Genomic DNA, 15,246 nt, shown 5'->3' on the forward strand with positions numbered 1-15,246 from the left:
AAGGAAAGGGGATTTCTGGAATTCTCAAAAATTACTTAGTAGAGAAGATAAAAGCAATTTACTCAGAAGGGGGTGGAAAAGTAAGCTGATTATAATATAATGTATATGATGATATGATTTGTATGGAAATACAATGATATGGAACAATATGTATGTATAATATTTTATTACACAAATATGGTATTGATTCCAAAGCCAGACAGACCAAAGAGAGAGAGAGAGAGACAGAGAGAGAGAGAGAGAGAGAAAACTACAGACCAATCTCCTTAATGAACATAGTTGTAAAAATCTTAAATAAAATACTAGCAAAAAGACTAAAGCAAGTTATTACAAATATTATTCACTATGATCAGGTGGGATTTATACCAGGAATGCAAGGATTTTTTAATATTAAGAAAACCATCCTAATAATTGACCATATCAATAACTAAAAAAACAGAAATCACATGATTATCTCAATAGATGCAGAAAAAACCTTCGACAAAACACAACACTCATTCTTATTGTAAACACTAGAAAGTATAGGAAAGAATAGTAATTCTTCAAAATAATAAACAGTATATATTTAAAACTATCAGCAAGTATAATCTGAAAAGGGAACAAGTTATAGGCCTTCCCAATAAGATCAAGAGTGAAACAAGGATGCCTATTTTTCACCTCTATTATTTAACCTTGTACTAGAAGAACCAGCAGGAACAATAAGAGAAGAAAAAGAAATTGAAAGGATTAAAGTAGGCAACAAGGAAATTAAACTATCACTTTGAAGATATTATAGTATACTTAAAGAATCCTAGAAAATCAACTAAAAGGCTACTAGAAATACTTAACAACTTTAGCAAAGTTGCAGGGTACAAGATAAATCCACATGAATCATCAGCATTTCTATATGTTCCCAACAAAAGACAGCAACAGGAGTTAGAAAGAGAAACTCCATTTAAAATCACTCTAGACAATATACAATTTTTAGGAATCTATCTACCAAGACAAACACAGTATTTATATGAACACAACTACAAATCACTTACCACACAATTAAAACTAGATCTAAGTAATTGGAAAAAAAATTAATTGCTCATGGGTAGGATGAACTAACATAATAAAAATGACAGTCTTACCCAAATTAATCTACTTATTTAGTACCATACCTATCAAATTACCAGAAAGCTTTTTTTTATAGAAATAGAAGCTATTATAAAAAAGTTCATCTGGAAGAACAAGAAATCAAGAATATCAAGGGAAATAATGAAACAAAATGTGAAGGATGAAGGTCTAGCAGAACAAGATCTTAAACAATAATATAAAACAGTGGTCATTAAGATAGTATGGTACTGGCTAAGAGATAGAAGGGTGGATCAATGGAATAGACTAGAGGTAAATGACCTCAGCAAGTTACTTCCTCACTTCTCCCTATGCCAAAATAACAAAAGAATTCTTCAATGGCATTTCCATTTAATGGAACAAAGATATGCAGGATAGCTTTCAGTTCATCTAGTCCAAATTTCTTTTCTTGGCATTTTACTTCTAATATCTCATTTTACTTCTAATATTTTCCTTAATAACCATTTTATTTCAGTGAACATCACAGGATCATAGAGTGGAAGAACTGGAATGGTTGGTTATCAATGGCCTTTTAGTGCTATTCCTTTAAAATAATCCCCTTCTGATGAGGCTAAATTGGGACATTAATGCTGGTGGAGTTGTGAATTGATCCAGCCATTCTGGATGGCAATTTGGAACTATGCCCAAAGGGCATTAAAAGATTGTCTGCCCTTTGACCCAGCTACACAGTACTTCTGGGTTTATAATGCAAAGAGGTCATAGGGGGGAAAAAACTTGTACAAAATTTTTTATCCTCATGCTCTTTGTGGTGGTGGCAAAAAAATTGGAAAATGAGTGGAGGCCCTCCAATTGGGGAGTGGCTGAACAAATTGTGGTATATGTTGGTGATGGAATACTATTGTGCTCAAAGGAATAATAAAGTGGAAGAAATTCATGTGAGCTGGAATAACCTCTAGGAATTGATACAGAGTGCAAGGAGCAAAACCAGAAGAACATTGTACACAGAGACTGATACAATGTGGTACAATGGAATGTAATAGACTTCTCTACTTGCAGCAATGTAATGATCCAGGACAATTCTGAGGGACTTATGAGAAAGAATGCTATCCACATTCAGAGGAAGAATGGTGGGAATAGAAACATAGAAGAAAAACAACTGCTAGATCACATGAGCTGATGGGCATATGATAGGATGTAGACTCTAAATAATTACCCTAGTGCAATTATCAGTAATATGGAAATAAGTCTTGATCAATGCTTTGGCTATGGGGTGGGATTAGGAAGGGGAGGGGAAGGCTGTGAATCTTGTAAACACGGAAAAGCATTCTAAATTAATTAAAATTTTTCAATTCAAAAATTAAAAAAAATTCCCCTCTTTTTTAAGAATATGCATTATAAGTGAGCATCTAGTCTGTTCATGAACACTTCTGATGAGAATGAAGCCACTATCTCCTAAGGCAATTCATTTAAAGCTATCTTTAATTATTATTTTTCTAAATTTTTTTCTTTGTGATTTCTACATATTGCCCTTATTTACTTTCCCTGGGAAAAGTGAAGTTATGTTTATTCCATTTCCCACAAAAAGGTTCTTCAAATATTTAAAGAGACCCTCTTACGATATTGCTTTTACCTTTCCTCTGATTGCCTTACATCATAAGCCCTTTTACTGTACTCCTATGGTACTTCTTCCATATCATATACCTAATATTTGCCCTTATATAGGTCTTCAACAGAAGAGATTATGTTATACTTCTTTGTATTCTTAGTGATGACTATTCTGTTTGTTAATAATATTTGTCTTGCAAAGTAATGATTACCTAGTTTTATTCTTATCCTCTTTCACTTGTTTTATTCTTATCCTCTTTCACCTTTCTATTGAATGAACTATAAACAAACTTTCATATTAGATCTACTTTTCCCAATACCCCTTTAACCATTATTCTAAATTTCATTCATTTGAGTACTTAAGGTTCATGAAATATCCCTGATTCGCATTACCTACCTGCTTTCTAAGTCTTAACTCATGCACTTTTTATTAACTGTGTTAAATTGTCCACTATATTTTTTAGGGATGTTGATGTGACTTTTATACTTGCCAGACACCCCCTCTTTTTTATTATAAATTATTTCACAATAGGAATCATTGATACTTTTTATTTTATATTTTTAGGCATCTACCACTATGAGTCCTCTGGGTGGCCAGATAACATTTTCTGACTGACCTCTTTACTGAGATGAAACTCTATAATACATTATTCTAAAACTTTTATTTCTTTTTTCTCTAATTAAAATTAAATATCTGAACTATTATCTTCCCAGGAACAAAAATATTTTTGATACCTTCTACAGATCTGAGTTAAAATTAGACCCCATATTTTGAAATTAAAAGCAAAATATTGTATTTATCCATTCACTTCTTTTTTTTTTTGGAATGTTGCTTTGTCTCCCTTCTGGATATTGTATTGTTTCCCTTCCTTTTGTCCTCTTGATCTGCCAAATCCCACTGTCCATATTTTTGCTTCAGGTTTGTTATCGGCAAAATGAAGATGTTTACTTTGGTTTAACGCAATGAATACTTGAATTTTTCTCAGTGCTAATTGCATCCATAGAATATTGCTGGGTGCACTAGAAGACAAAAATACTTAGACAAAATCACTTGCCTTTAATTCAAATAAGAGAAAAGGACACTTAGACAAGTAACTATAATAACCAATGGAACTTTAAGATAAATTAAGGAGTACATGTTGCTATAGTAATGTAATTATATTGCCTGCTTTTCTCTAATTTTTATGAAAAAAACTCTTATCTTTCCACCAAATGTCTTTTAGAAGTACTAGAGTACTTGGATTTTTGTAGAAATTTTCTCCACATGCTTCTACTAAAAATCTGTTACAAGGAACAAAAATGAGATGTTCACTAAACTTCATGGCTTCATTCTTCTACCAGAATCCATTAAGATACACTGTCAAAACACTCCAGCTCTGGAAAGTTTTTTTTATATCTAGTAGTCTTTGGGGGCATGCATAATGGTCAAAAGATTATTGAGGAGCTGAAGCTTTTAAATAAAATGGAGAAAGATAGAGATAGAGAGAAAGAGAGGTAGAGCAAATTTGAGAGATTGATATTTAAAGGGGGTGGATAATCAAGCATTTAGACTATCATAGAGCAACTCCAAATTCAATATAAACAAATAAAATTGCATAATATGTAATTTTTAAAATCCTTAACTCTAAGTTGTGGATACTTTATTAACTTCAGTAAATCTCCAAAATTTCCAGAGATGACTAAAAGGTATGTTAGGTTTCCTCAGGTTCTAGAGACTCTCAGAACATTCTTTTTGGGGTCCACCCAAGCTTGTATTTGGGTTGCTTTTATATTTTGCCATCACCCAAATTTTATTGAATAGTTACATTAACACATATCTGTCTAAACTTTATTTCACATTTCTCTCTTATAACCATGGAAAAATATTCTAAAATAAAATCTATAAAATGCAAACCTTTCAGAGCCTGAATAATAGGGAACTACAACTCCTTGCTAACTTGCTCTCCTCTACCATATGACCTAATAAGTGCCTCTATGAAACTTTCAGATTTGTGGGTTTATTCTCAGGAACAAGAAGTTTAAAGATGTGAAATGATTATTTCTTAAAGAAGAAAAAGAGTAAGTTACTTCTTTTGGACCCAATGGTTGGTTCTACCTTGATACTTTGACAGAGGTAGACTTCATGAACTTTCTTTTAAAAACATTTTTTAAATAATGTAGGCAGTGAGATATATGATTTCTGAGCACCAGGATGTAATAATCAGAGCTACCAGTTTGGAAGAGCAATTTGACAACATCATGTAGAATATCATCTAATTGTGAGATGATGATGTCCTAGACTAAGAGGATGGTAATGGAAATTGCAAGAAGGGGATAGATACAAGTGATGTCAAATGATTCAAATCCTTCTCTGGGTCCTCATGGAGTTTCTATGGAAACAAAAAGATGTAAATGGCTCTTAAAACAAACAACAGAAGAATGGAATGAAGAGATAATATTTAGAGAAAAATAGAATATAACCTACAGTGTAGATAATATATAGAGCCTAAAGTCAGTAAGACTTGAATTCAGTCTGATATTAGACACTAGCCCTGTGATCCTGGACACGTCACCTAACCATGTTTGCCTCTATATCTTTATCTGTAAAATGACCTGGGGAAGGAAATGGCAAAATATTCCTTTATGTTTGACAAGAAAACTTCAAATTGGAGCACAAAGAATCAGATACAACTATAAAAACTGAATAACAAAAGAATAAAAAATTTAATCTAATCATGTTATCATCTATATCTATCTGGGGAAGACTAGACATGACTTTTTCAATGTTTATTCATGAGAGAAAAAGAGATGATAGGGATATGTGTATGGATGTATACCAATAGGTACAAATGTATACATGTGTACACATGTACAAACATATTCATATATATGTACTATAGGATATGTATATGTGTTAGTATTCTTATTTTACAGTGAAGAGAGCATGACCTATTTTATGGACTAATCAAACACTAGGATTCACTTAAGGTCCTAAACATTAAGAAAACATTATATATATATATATATATATATATATATATATATATATATATATATATATATATATAATTAGTTACCCACCTATACTCCCCCTAGTAGTAATACTGGGAAAAGCAGATAATTTCTATTGTCATATTTGAAAACAACAAAAATAGAACACAGATATATATGGACATTAGCTTGTATGAATGGAAGCATGACTACAGTAAAGACCATTTAAAGCTTAAAAGTTACTCACTTTTTTTTTTTGCTTATCTTGGGTGAACAGAACTCCCAAATCAAAGCTATGTTGTATTCACTCTCAAACCCTGTACAAACAAAACCTTCCAGGAGGTGTATAAGTAGAAAGGTGGGAACAGCTGTAATATTGCTCCAAAGGAATGAACATCAGAGAAAGGACAGAAAAATCTGTTTTTATCATTATTACCTGTATCATTTGGGACAAGTCACTTAACCCTTTGTTCTTAATTTACCTTATTTGTTACAAATTTAGGTGGGGTAAGGGGTATTAGATTAGATTTTCTCTGAAAATTTTACCCTTCAAAATCTAAATATGTATATCCATCCTATATGTTCTTTTCTTTCTTTCTTTCTATCTATCTATCTATCTATCTATCCATCCATCCTTATAGATGCAAAATTTTTAAACAAAATCAGATCTCTGGTGTTATGACAATTAGGCATTCCTATGGGAAATTGTACTCAATTACATAAGTAACATTTTGCTAAAATTCCAGAAAAATTTTTCTGTCAGGACCATCTGAACTATATGAAACTATAACTGTAGAAGACATAGATATAAAACTGAAAGCGATCATCCATAGAGCCCCAATTTACAACTGAGAAAACTACGGTCCAGAGAACTTGAATGATCACCTTGGTGCTAGGTGATAAAAGTAAGATTTGAACTCTGTTCCTTTGACTACATCTCCTAAACTCTCTGGTCAATTCACTAGCATTTATTAAGTGCTTACTATGGATCAGGCAATTTCCTAAATCCTGAAGACAAAAAGACAAAATTGAACAGTTTCCGAGGTTGCCTTTATACCTTGTGTAATTTTGGGCAAGTCATTTGACCACTTTCAAAATCATATATAAAATAAAGATTTTAGAAAAAAATTAACTTTGGAATTCCTTTCATTTCTCAATTCTATGATCCCAAAATGTAGTGTTTTATAGGAAATGAATTGTTTAATTAATTTTGTCAAATGTAGAATCAATGAATTTTAGCTATTCTATTTAAATAACAATAATGAATTTTAAAATAATTTTAGAATGCATTGAATGTCCTAATCAATAATGATTAGGTGAATTGATTTTGTTTCAAATTATTGCATAGCTATGAATTTTTTGATTAGTCACCTACATCTTGCACTTACTTCTGGGGAGGCTAGAAGATAACACCTTAGTACCATTCAATCAAGGAGAATGCTTTTTCAACTTGGAGATTTTGCAAAGGGAACCACTATATTACAGGTGTATCTAGCAAGTGAAGTATTGAAAATTTAGCAATTTTGAAGTAAGATTCATCAAATACTTTTAAAATGCCATAGTCCCGGTTGCATGTCACCTTTTATTCCTTTCACAGATGGATGCGCTGAAAGCAATGTTTAATTTGTGTTTTTCCCTTTTTAGGTTCAAAGTCCCTTGGTAGGTTAATGCAAGTTTGGTCAATGTTTATTTTATCTCCATGGTTATCAAAGAAAGTTCATTTGGGGTACAAAACATTCATATAAAATAGCAGCATTACCTGCACCTTGTAGATCCTGCTACCATACTTTTGTCCTGGGAGGAAACAGTACTGCATTCTGGGGGTTCTGTGAGCTTATGTTGCCAGTGTAAGCAAATATGGCTGAGGGACTCTGTATCTCCATCATTTGCACTGCTGTCTGCCAGAAGGGAGAGGATTATTACACAGCTCTTTCACCAATGAAAGATTTGAACCCCAGTTTCCAGAGGTGAGAAGCTTGTATAATTGGCCTTCATAGAGTTGTCAATTGAATTTTTTTTTTTGGTGTACAAATGAGCAGCCTGATAGAGCTCCATTTAGTTAGATCACCTCCCCCTCCATCTCTAATAGCAATGTAATAATGGGGCTTCATTTGTTACCAAAATTAAGCCTCATACATTCATGAGGAGCATCCAAGTCACCACATTTCCCACCTACTCAAATGCAGGGAGCCTGTAAAACTGTTAACAAATCAAGATGCCAGAAATATATAAGATTGTTTTCTTTTAAATCTGGGAAATTCTTTGGGGGAAATATATTTACTGAAAGAATCAAATAACCTAAACTGTTTTCATGTGCCTACTTAAAGGGAACTGAAAGCAACTATTGCAGTTTTTAATTTACCAGTTCGTGTTAAGGTGTGATTTTCTGTGCACTGTTAAGGACATCTCTTTTTGGCAGTCCAAATACCACAGTTATCTCTTCTTCATTAAACTGGGCAAAGAGCACTCACTCGTTCTCAAACTGTTAAATGGATATTGGGATTTTTAATGAATGGAACATTTATTTTTGTGCCAGCTCAACTACCAACATTGACATGATTAGCATACATTTTGGCAACTGTTCTAGCACAAGGTGTTAGGAAAAAGGGTCTTTTATCTCTAGTCTAATTTGCTTTTAGCATCCTTTGTTATTCGTCTTTTTAGTATTTTGATGGGAAAGAATTTTTTTTTTTTACTATGGGTCATTTTGGCAAAAGCCAGAGTTAAAAATCTGACTCCTTATTATTGCTTTAAAATTGTATAGACTATGAAAATTTTAGTTTTGCTAAAATAATCCTTAAATGACCTTCAAATTAGATAAGTCAAATATTTTATTTTTAATATCAAAGGCTAAAATGTTGCACATTTGGGAGATTTGGTATTTAGAGTGCTGTTATTTACATAAGAAGCTATTTTTCTTTTTTTTAGTGAGGAAAATATGAGGCAGTTAATGAATATGGGTAGTATTAGCTGGAACATTTATACATTTGAGTAAGAGAGGACAAGCACATGGTCAAACTCCTATTTGATAAATATTAAGTGCATATTCTCTGCAAGGCACTCTTCTCTTTCTTCTCAATAAGTGGCACTGGTAGTGAAACTTTCTCACTTAGCCATTTTATCTACCCTACATTCACAAATAACTTTTATTTCCCATCATACATATCTCCACCTGACTTTGAGTCAGGTTCTTAATATGTTTACCATTTCACTTTGGGACAAAGGAGAACTGAATAGAGCAAAGATGCAAGCTACCAGTGGATACTACAAGACTGCTTTGTTTCATTTTATTTTGGATAAAACTTTTTTCCTTATGAAAGTGACTACAATCCATTGCATTTCAGGAACTGTGATTTTTCTAATGCATAATTTAACTTAAATTAAGCAAGGAAACAACAAAAAGAATGTCCAAAATCCAGTGTTATCATGTTTTAAAGAAAAGCATGTATCAAGTGGAATAGATTCCTTACTTAGCCTATAAAGCTCTTTGAAACATTTGCACACATTTAAGAATTTTAAAAGTGAACTCTATTTTCAATATGTTTAGTTTTTGAAAACTACTTTCCTAAGATTAAAATAAGGCAGAACTAACAAATACCTTCAGAAAGCAATTTAGTGAGTTTTATAGTCATAAGGGTAACCAAGAGAAAGAAGTTATGAAAATATATAGCTTTAATTTGCAGACATATAAACACTTTTGGTACAATCAGACATAAGATGCTGGAAAGTAAAATGACCCATTTTTAAGCTGACATATTTTTCTTTACACAGATATGTTTGACATAACCCTCATATGAAAGATTTTTCTTTTTCTCTGCTTGCACAATGGGGCTAAAGGGATTCATCAGTGATGAACCTGCTGCTTGCATTGCAAAAGATGTAGTCAAGAATAAATTATCCAGAAAATTTGCCACAGGGCTTAAAAAGAAGCTTGTGGCCCTAATCCAAAGCCAAAGAACAAAAGTCAGAAATAGTAGCCAGTAAACCTAAATAACAGCAACAATAACAATAGTAATGACTCCCACATGAAATATCATTCCCAAATAGCTAAGATTTTCTGTGAATTAATTTCTAAAATTTTAAAAGTGATTTCTATTTTTCCTGTGACAGCTGAAGAAAGCATGTCAAAATCTAATTTATAACTCAGATAAGAAGCACAGCAGACAAGTTGAGGAAGCACAAAAAAAATAATTTTCAATAGCTATGAGACAGCTAAAGGGTCAAAGCATCCCTTTGCATCTGGCTGTTTGGACATGGGCACAATTGTTTCATTTACATCTTCTGCAAGAAAGGGTAAATGCATCCCCCACCCCCAAGATGGCAAGCAAAACGATAGAACAAACAGAAAGCTATTGGAGTTGAGAGGAAATGAAAAGAACACTATTCAGCAGTTCAGATTTTCATTACATGGCAATGTTTTCTATCCTTGGTAAAAAGAAATTGCACTTCTTGTTAATGCCTTCTCTATCATACTGTACATGTTATTTTTGTGAGGTAATAAACATTCCATTTTACCAGTGCATTTCTTCTCCTTTCATTATCATACATACAAGTAGAACAAAATCTCCATTTATTTTAGATTTATGTATATTTTATGTTTAAAACAATGTATTTAAAATATATTTTGTCATTATTTTCATATACAATACCTGTCATGTATATCTCAAACACCTTCCTGCATAGGAACAACGGATGCCCTCTGGTGGTTAAAATAACTTCTGACTTAAACTTCAATTCTTACCTTACTCTCTTTTTTTACTCAATGACCTGGTTGATGTATGAAAGCTGCAAATGATGGAAAGCCGTTTATCAGCAGTACACTAACTGTTAATACTAAGTTTTCATTTTAAAAAAATGCTGTACACATTTTATAAGACCTGAATTGGAATTTTATAAAACCTGTAAACAGTTATTTACAATATAAGTTATAAATTATTCGTCCTTCATCGGAACTGCCAATCAGCACACCTATGAATGTTTGTGGCCTGTCCAAGACCAAACATCCGTCTCAGTTTTTCCCCTGGAAACATCAAATATTAGAAATCTCCATTGGTTTCCTCTCGATCATATGTAAGTCAAGCTTTCCTTTCAGTGGGATTTGTACTTCCAAATTGTCATTTGCCCGGTGATGCTTTTTCCCTTTCCTTAGACAGATATATATTCCCATCCCAGTTACTAACGTGATAGATGCCAAACTTATCACGGACAGGGCAACTAAAGTGGGCACACAAGATGCTGATTCCACTTTTCGGTGAGTAGGTTCTATTGAAATTTGTGGTTCTTTTTCCTCTATGCTGATCTCAGGTTCCTTTCGCAACAGACTTTCAATGTAGCTCTCATTGCTCACAGTGTCATTGACAAATAGATTTACCATGACAGTGGAATGGAGGGGCTCAGGATAACCATGGTCACTCACTTTAACCAGCAAACGGTAAAGCCCATAATCATTCTGCATCAATGTTTCTTCCAAAGTAATGTTGCCAGTTTTGGGGTCTATCCTAAAGGATTCAGGGCGAGGACCTCTTCTCCCTATTATGCTGTAAGCTATGACAGCATTCATACCAGTGTCTTTGTCAACAGCATAGACTTCTGTAACTGGTGAGCCAGGTAGTGTAGAAGGGAGGACCAATAGATAAGACATATTTGACTGAGGAAACAGTACAAGAGGAGGGTTGTCATTGATGTCAAGAAGAAGAATGGTTATTTTTGCAGTGGAGGAGAGGGCAGGTTCACCTCCATCAACAGCTTCAACCCACAAAATATAGGAACTTTGTTGCTCCCTGTCCAGAGAGACTTTTGCTCTCAACATGCCCTTTCCTGTGTCAATGACAAAAATATCACTTTGGTTCATCACTGAAAGGGCAACCCATCCATTTCGTCCTGCGTCTGCATCTGTGACACTGATTACTCCAATTTCACCAAACCCTGGGAAATTTTCTGGCACAAAAAAGCTGAAATCCTTGTTGATAAACCTAGGGCTGTTGTCATTTTTATCCAACACAGTGATGGCAACTGTAGCTATTGACTCTTGGGGTGGTACCCCAGAGTCAACTGCTTTTACTGTGTACCTGTATTTTTCTTTTTCTTCTCTGTCCAACTGAGTGGACACAGTCAGAATCCCTGTAATCCTGTCTAACAAAAAATACGATGGTGCATCAGGTCCAAGGAAATAAGAAACTTGACCTCTCTCTCCACTGTCAGCATCTGTGGCATGCAACTTTGTCAGAAAGGCATTTGGTGCATTATTTTCTTCAATAGATAGTTCTATCAATGGTTGAGTGAAGACAGGTGCATTGTCATTGTCATCTAGAATCTGGATTTTAATGACCTTTTTAACATGAAATCCCTCAGAGTTCCAGGCTACCACAGTTATCTCATAGAGCGGTTGCATCTCATAGTCCAAAGGCTTTGAAGTTTCTAACAAGTATTCATTACTGTATGGTTGATAAGGAGATAACCTGAATGGTCCATCACCATCGAGGTAGCAATTTACCTTATATTTATCTTCTGGGTCTCTGATAGTAAAAAATGCAACTGGGGTGTTAATTGGTTCCAACTCCTTTAAGTAAACCACTCCTTCAACTTCATTAGCAATATAACGAGGGACTATTTCAGGTGGACGAAAAACTACTTTGATGATGGTCACCAGGGCCGTGATCACAGCTGGAATGCAGCCTGGTCCATTGGCAAGTATAGTGAGTTTATGTAATCTTAGAACATTGCCCCCAATCTTTTTGAAGAGCTTAATGACTCCAGTGATTTCATCCAAATGGAAGAGATCTTTTGATACCTGTGGAACCTTCTGGCTATATGAGTAGGTGATCTGAGCATTGGCACCCAAGTCTCTGTCCACAGCCTGGACACTTGCCACAGAAGTCCCCACTGATGCATTTCCATACACAGTCACATTGATCTGTGAGTCTGTGAAAAGGGGGCAATTGTCATTAATGTCACTGATGCCAATAGTAAGAGTGGCACTCCCCATGAGAGGTGGAGAACCACCGTCTTCTGCAATGATGATGGTTACATACTGGTCTCTAGTCTCCCTGTCTAATGACCCCATGACAATTAGGTATGGGGTGCGTTCTCCATTTTCATTCTCCTCAACATCCAGGGTAAAGACACCATGATAATCCAAAAGGCGATAAGTTTGAACCCCATTAATGCCCACATCTGGGTCCAGGGCGGGATGCTCGATGGCTAGACGAGTGTTGACAGGTGCATTTTCAGGAACTGAGACAGAGATCTGGGACACAGGGAACTGAGGTGCATTGTCATTGATGTCCCGGATGGCGATTTTCACTTTCACAAATCTGAAGTACTCCTGAGGAAGAATTAGAACATCCAGGAGCAAGACACAAGATTCTGAGGAAGTTGAGGAGGAGACTGAGATGCCACTCCTCCCAACTCCTCCACCTCCGCCTCCCCCACCTCCTTCAAGACAGAGTGCCTCTCGGTCAATTTCTTGTGTAGAAGTGTGCAGCTCCCCTGAACGGTTGTCCAGGGTCACATACTGACCACCTAGCCCTTGGGACGCCAAGCTGAAGGAAAGAGGGGGATCCCATTCCTCTCCATGGTGTTGGTGCAGTTGCTGGTCTTCCTCACCCCCTGCTGCCACTGCCGCCTCTGCTGATGCCGCCTGAGGGACCAACTGCAAGTCCTCTGCAAGGCTACCAATGAGCACTCCTGCTGGTAGCCCCTCGTTCAGACTGTAAAAGAGCTCTGTGGCTCGACTGTAACTTGCGAAGCAGTTGAAAGGTCCCACGAACAGGAAAAACAGTAACAGATGCTGGAGGCGAAGAGGAAGACACGACACACAGGCACACAGAGAGAAGCATATTGAAATTAGAGACTAGGAACTATAGAACTCATCAGGGATGCAGCTCATTTTTCTCACCTGGCCACCCACCTCTCCAAATAACTCAGTCAGGGACGCTTCAGGCACACAGACAATCATGCTCAGGCTAGTGAAAAGGGTGCTTGCTTTATAGGACACAGCGACAGAGTTTGTTTTCACAGCTCCCTCCATTCCCCCGGTTCTCCTAGTTTCCTCACTCCATCCCTCCACCCACTAAATAATCCAACAAGCAGTCAGGCTGTCAAATGTTCATTGCAACACACAAGGTCTCCGTCATGTGCAAAAAAGCAGCACCAAAAGGAAAGGAAGGGAAGGCTTGATAGGTGAATCCAGGAGTTTCTTTCCCATTTAAATCCCCATGCCCCCAATAACACGCCGTGCCATGAAGCATACAAATCCTTTAAAGCAGGAAGGATGAGAGATTCTCATTTCCAATACGCAATACAAAATCTAGTTGGAAAGAGGAGAACTCTCCCCACCCTCTCCCAAACCCTCACTAATCCTCCTCCCCTGGGGGACTGAAACTAAACACAGAAAAAATGATTATGCAAAATAATGTCATTTGCAATTGACTTAGAAGCTCTACCCACCGTTGCAAGTGAGGAAGCAGGCTTTAAACCCCAGTATCTAAAAATGACTAAAAGACTGCACCCCTTCTTTTATGATTTAATCTGTAATATTTTAGTTCCCCAAATTACCCTCGGTACCTCCACCTCTCTCTTTCTTCCCCCAGTCCCAGTCTATGGCTTTCGTTTTGTGGTAAATAGATTCTTCCAAACTCTTCCTCCCCCACCCCCTTTCCTCCCTCCCTCCTCTCCCCAATCGCTCCCATGAAGTTTAGATTAAGCTAGAAGGCTCAGAAAAAAAAAAAAAAAAGCAAAGCTTTGAGACCCCCAACTGCCTTTCCCGAGGTCCGTGCAACTTGAGCGGGTGGTGGGGCTTCTGAGTCCTCTCACTTACCGGCAGGTTCCTCCGACTGGTGCTGCTCCTGGGACCGTAGAGATGACCCATATCCAGAGGCTGCTGCCGGTTCTCCGGAAGCCAGCTGACTCTTAGGGTTCGTGAGCGCCTCTCATTCCCTGGGCAGTTCATTCCCAGTGAAACTGCAGTCATTTAGCTACTGATGTGAAAGCAGCAAAAGACACTCCCTCTCAGTTCATGCAAATCACTAGGAGAACTTCAGCCAATAGTCACAGGCACATCAATTAACAAAGGGCTCAAATGTGGGAGAAATGAAAGGCTGGGGCATAGGGAAGACACTGGCATTGTTCCACACTCAGCACCCTGACCCAGGTACCTAGTGACCTCCTTCCCTCAGGAGCCCGAAGAGAACAACTTGCAGCAGACTGCAGCTCTGCTCAACCGGCAATCACATGGAGCACACTCCTTCTACCTCGTTCCCAGCACCAGTTAGGATACACTTCCACAGGGTGTGGGGGGGGTGAGGGGGGATCATAGAGAAGTGACGCCACAGTAACGGCTTCCGAGCCACAGACCCAAGGCTCCTTTGCAGTAACTTTCCTCTTTTCTTCAACTGAGGAGGGAGGGAGGGAGAGTGGGGAAAGAAAAGGGAGAGAGAGACAGTGACAGAGACAGAGACACAGAGACAGACACTGAGAGACACAGAGAGAGTCATAGAGACACAGGACAGATGCATTATTTTCACCCTCATGAACAAGGAGACTACTTGTTGCTGGTTCTGAGAGCAAGGAAAAAGGATAATTTCTAAATGTTTAAATGTATCTGGTGAGTGA

General features: G+C 36.6%; 1 protein-coding gene across 1 annotated transcript; it reads right to left on the reverse strand.

The window, feature by feature from the left end:
• Window positions 1–9,288: 9,288 nt before the first annotated feature.
• PCDH20 (protocadherin 20) lies at window positions 9,289–15,028 on the reverse strand. Its single transcript, XM_001362102.4, has 2 exons — window positions 14,453–15,028; window positions 9,289–13,423 (listed from the first exon to the last, which is right to left on the reverse strand). Exons 1-2 carry the CDS (start codon window positions 14,603–14,605, stop codon window positions 10,664–10,666), a joined length of 2,913 nt encoding a protein of 970 aa, XP_001362139.3. The 5' UTR covers window positions 14,606–15,028; the 3' UTR covers window positions 9,289–10,663.
• Between the last annotated feature and the right edge of the window lie 218 nt (window positions 15,029–15,246).

The sequence above is a fragment of the Monodelphis domestica genome, chromosome 8, assembly GCF_027887165.1.
Source record: "Monodelphis domestica isolate mMonDom1 chromosome 8, mMonDom1.pri, whole genome shotgun sequence".
NCBI classification, from domain to species: Eukaryota; Metazoa; Chordata; class Mammalia; order Didelphimorphia; family Didelphidae; genus Monodelphis; species Monodelphis domestica.